Raw genomic sequence first — 4,689 nt, 5'->3', positions numbered from 1 at the left:
GCTGAGGCTTCTTTACATAGCGACTTTGCACTAGAATAAAGTTCCGGCCAACACCAATTGGGCCCCTTTTATCCCCTATGTTCTACAACTTAATAAACAAACGGTTACAAGAAAAAAAACTCAAACAAAAGATCTTAAAGCGAATTTCACCGACTCTTCACACAAGTTTGAGTAATCACTATCGTTTACAAATTTTGGCTGGGATCTTCTTCACAGTTACTCTTCCTCCACGCCGGGGTCTTTTAAAACTCACATATCTGATCTACGCATAAAGAAAATCCACTCTTAGCCCACTAGCAATGCAGCGTCCTCCACACGCTTGTTGATGAGCTACGTATTCTACAATCTACATCTCCTGACAGCCTTTGCTTCCTGCTTCTCAAGGCGGCTCCTCCACGCCACTACTCCTCTACACAGCTTCACACAAGTTTCAGAAAACAATGAAGACTCTCGCATGCTAAAAATCTGGGCTAGGCGCACTCCTCATACAATGCCACAACCTCTACCGGGCACAGCGCCACAGTCCAACATTGGCTTGGATTTACGGCTTCACACTAAGCCTTCACATGCACAATGACGCTTCAAGCCACACTGGCTCCTCACATGGTGGCACACACGCAATAGCTTTTCAAGCCACACTAGCTCCTCATACGGTGGCAACAGCTCTCCCACATACTATTCTGATAAGTTATCACACACCACCGAGCCCACCACTTAAGTGTTTGATCTGCGCATCGGTTGCACTTCCACAACGCTCGCTCTTCCTCACACAGTAGACACAGCCGAAACCCTCAGCTCTGATACCATATCAGAAACTTGAAGACTCATAGAATGAGCTTTTTATATTTCATTACTAAACATAATTATTTATAGATACATATAGAGGAGAATCAATAATAACCTCCACCGATATACTACTCGCATGTGCCAAACTTCAAAGATGACATTTCTTGTTAAAATAATCATAAATTAGTTAAGCCTTAAGTGAGATAAATTAGTTAAGCCTGATGAATGAATGAGATTTTAATTTACGTAAAAATAGTATATGGGTTGATCAGACCCTAAGTTTTTGGTATTTTGCAATTCAATTTGATAATGAGCTAATTTATCTTTCTATTGGTCTTTTTGGGTTTTTTTTTTACTATGTAGAAACAATGATATTTTGTAATTCATTTTTTCCTTATTCACATTGATAATGAGTTAATTTATCTTTCTAATTGTTTCTTCGTTAAAAACAATGCAAAGAAACGGGGGCTAAAATATTGGCATTTGAAACGGGGGCTAAAATATTGGCATTTCACTTAATTCTGGTTGAGAATATTCTCTACCTAATTCTTCGAAAAATGTGGGGTTCGCCCTGAATTTAAGCTAAAACGACAGGCTTCCACGTGAGGTGTAACCAGAGACAAATTTGAGACAATGGTTTCCATTAAATGCATACACAGGTAAGTGAACAAATGGTTTGCTTCGCTGGCTGTGGACATGAGACGACGAAGCTTTGTCAGCAGACGACGAAGCTTTGTCAGCAGACGTCCCCTTAAGGGAACGTCTTTGGCGGCAAAATAATATGACCAATATTTTACAAACCATCTCCTACAAAATTGAAAATTACTCACAAGGTAGCATATTTCTTATAAATTTGGAAATTCGTATGTCGCTAAGATAAAAAAATTTAAAATACTGGGTGATCGTGAAGATTTATTTGGCTCTCTTTAAGCTCACAGAGAAAGGGCATTTGGCTCTTTCCTCTTATGACCTTCAACGCATGCGATTAATGTTTTATAGCCCGTCTTCGGAAATATTGCTAATCACTCAAAATAGGAATTCAAAGAAGCATATTCAAGTTGTAAAAATTATACGAAATTTACAGGTCTCTTCTGTTAAAAAGCTAAAAACGTTCAGGGATGGCGAATAATTTATTTAACTTTTATAACTTCAAAATGAAAGGGCATTTGGCTTTTTGCATATGTCAGCCATTTCTTCGACGTGGGAGGTTGGGCTTGACCCACTAAACAGACAATGACATTCTGAGGAGAATAATTATATAGATATAGACATGAAAACGAAACCGGCGTTAGTTTCAATGCTGGATGAAGACTATCTGACCTAAAAACTAATTAGATTTTTATTATAGTGGATTTAAATTTTACATTGTTCTATATCGATATCATTAAATTTACTGACCTGCTGAAGTACAGTGATTGAAACTGAACTGCTGAAATAAATCATAGAGTCTACAGAATATTACATGAACTTGGCACAGTTCAGTATCATTTACTGATGACTCAATGACAGCAGTAATTCGATACGGCTGCATACTAAGCGTATGCGAAATAAGGGCATACGGACGCATTCTTCGTCAAGGAGAATGAAGAGTAGGGTTGAACTCAACCCAGTTATACATTTTTTTTTGGTAGGTAGCACTTACAGGGATTTGAGCCAGTGATTTATAGCAAGCAGTACTTTAATGGTGCATCTATTTACGGTTAATCCAAAGCCCCTGGACATCCCAGTCATACATTCAACTGCATTTCGATATCTTGATTATGGGAGAGGAGCTTCGGTTTGTCCACGGCATTAATCTCTGTCATCGATCCCAGTTGTTTTCCTTCATCAGCTTTTTCATTTTCAACGCGATGGTTATTTTTATCTCGATAAACACAGTATAAAACCATCTGACCCAACCCTAATGGCACTCCAACAAAGTTTGGTGCCTGCAATGTATGAAATATATGCAAAAGCAAAGTATGATTCAGCTGTAGCTTATTATAACAGTCAGAACTAGAAACATTAATCCTCAGAGAAATTCTCTGATATGAACTAGTAAGACGGATCCATTATAATATTACCATGATGATCATATCCTTGCTAAGAGCACCATATACCATCCACAAGACACTTCCGAGGAAAGCAAAGAAGGAGAAATAGAAGCTGGGCATAAATTCCACGCTTTTGGTTTGAACTACCCGTCTCTGCAGTTCGAGAAACACGGTATGAAATAATAACAATAAATGTCACTATGTCCATGCAACAACAATTGAAGATACTGAGATTACAAGATGGATGAGCCATTATGAAAAGCTAATGTAGTCTAGAACTTACAATTACAGATAGTGGAGAACCGTAGAGAATGACAGTTGCCACCATTCCTGCAGTTCCTACAACGACCTTCTTGCTGTTGCGATTATGTAAAGCCAAAAAGGAAGTCATTGCAATAGTCCCAAAAACCACCAACACACCCACAACCATTTTTACCATTTTTCTCTGCAAAAAATATTCATTGAACATTAACTGGTTAGGCATTGCCAAATGCTTACAAGGAACTATATCATGTTGATTGACAAAATGTTTTTTTTTTGGGGCTGAATAGAGAAATTGGTAACTAAGCCTATTTGGTATTAGGATGATAGGGTAGATTATAACTATAATCCCGAGGTGTTTATTTATGCTCTTAGAGATAATTAAGTTGGAAATTTGAACCTTGAATTTCACCAAAAATTATATCATGTTGATCCACAAAATAGAATGGGACATTGGTAACTAAGCTTATTTAGGCTGATGGACAAAATAGAATGTGACATTGGTAAGTAAGTCTATTTGGTACATTGTCACTATAATTCCTAGGTTTCTACTTATGTTTTTTTATAAACAAAAGTACGTGAGAAATTAGAACCTAGAACACTTACTATAATCTTATACATAACACTTACACTTACTTTATTTTCAGGGCGTTTGTCAATTGAACTGGCCCAGTAAACTAGAGTAGAGAGACTCTTGAATAACTATATTTGCAGTAGAAAAATATAACGAGATCATACCTTGGCTTTAGGTGGAGCGAAAATGAGATAGATGCAAACGAAGCAGCACTCAAGAAGAAGGCCAATGGCGTTGACAACCATAACAACCATGTTATCCCACCCATCGCTGATTAGAGGCGATCCATACCAAGTGTAGAGAAGGCAGTTGTACAGCGCTATTGCATAAGGAAAGCCCGAGAAACTCTCTGTACTTCTCATTTGGATCACCCTCTTGAACGTAGTACTGTTCAGGAAGATTGCATGTTAAAACAATATTATCGTTACCGAGAACCTCTCTGGATTTCTCACTTGCATCACCCTCTTGAACCTAGTACTATTTAGGAAGATTGCAGCTAGAATAGTATCAGTGGTAGCTAGTATACTTACATCGGTGCCCCATACATAAGAAGAGCAATGGCACTTCCTGTAATGTCATGTAAAATAAACAACAGCTTGACATCAATATTTAGTTCAGGTACAACATAACCGACTTAAATATAGGCATTGACTCTATAGTTCCTGTTCTAATCGGGAAAAATATTACATTTATAATAACAAAAAACGCAGACCGAGCATAACATTTAGGGACATGGTAGTGTTGACAAACCTAAAATGCCAACTCCCAAACGTACTAAGTTGTTCATCATTTCTTTGTTCTTCCAATAATGAAAAGGAGAAAAAAGTAATGATTAATACGAGAGGTGTTTTGCCTAATTCTTTTGCTCGTCTCGCAGGCGTGAGCATACCAGAGGGTGGCTGCATACTTATACCCGTTTTCGCACTTCCCATTTTAAGATCCTTCCTGTGATTTTCATTTTCACTTGGTGGACAACAGAGGAAAAGATGAAATGGCAGCATAAGAAAATAGCAAAAGCTGGTTAAATATTTGACA

The 4,689-nt window shown here is 37.7% G+C and overlaps 1 protein-coding gene across 1 annotated transcript; it reads right to left on the bottom strand.

The window, feature by feature from the left end:
• Nucleotides 1–2,513: 2,513 nt before the first annotated feature.
• Nucleotides 2,514–4,444, bottom strand: LOC149260102 (bidirectional sugar transporter SWEET3b-like). Its single transcript, XM_089456605.1, has 6 exons — nucleotides 4,405–4,444; nucleotides 4,185–4,221; nucleotides 3,819–4,041; nucleotides 3,103–3,264; nucleotides 2,850–2,972; nucleotides 2,514–2,714 (listed from the first exon to the last, which is right to left on the bottom strand). The coding sequence occupies exons 1-6, from the start codon at nucleotides 4,442–4,444 to the stop codon at nucleotides 2,514–2,516; spliced, it is 786 nt and encodes a 261-aa protein (XP_089312731.1).
• Between the last annotated feature and the right edge of the window lie 245 nt (nucleotides 4,445–4,689).

Source organism: Pinus tabuliformis, chromosome 6 (assembly GCF_031772625.1).
Source record: "Pinus tabuliformis cultivar Carrire ecotype Pingquan chromosome 6, CPIR1, whole genome shotgun sequence".
NCBI lineage: Eukaryota > Viridiplantae > Streptophyta > Pinopsida > Pinales > Pinaceae > Pinus > Pinus tabuliformis.
Note: the sequence above shows the minus strand (reverse complement) of the source record. Positions and strands in the feature narration are given on the sequence as shown.

Bases quoted from the DNA above. Each gene is read 5' to 3' on its own strand.
- LOC149260102 (XM_089456605.1), bottom strand. From the start codon at position 4,444: ATGATGAACAACTTAGTACGTTTGGGAGTTGGCATTTTAG. The intron at 4,042-4,184 runs GTAAGTATACTA...CTTCCTGAACAG, and splicing joins CTTATGTATGGGGCACCGAT to TACTACGTTCAAGAGGGTGA. The intron at 2,973-3,102 runs GTAAGTTCTAGA...CTCGAACTGCAG, and splicing joins GTTCTCCACTATCTGTAATT to AGACGGGTAGTTCAAACCAA.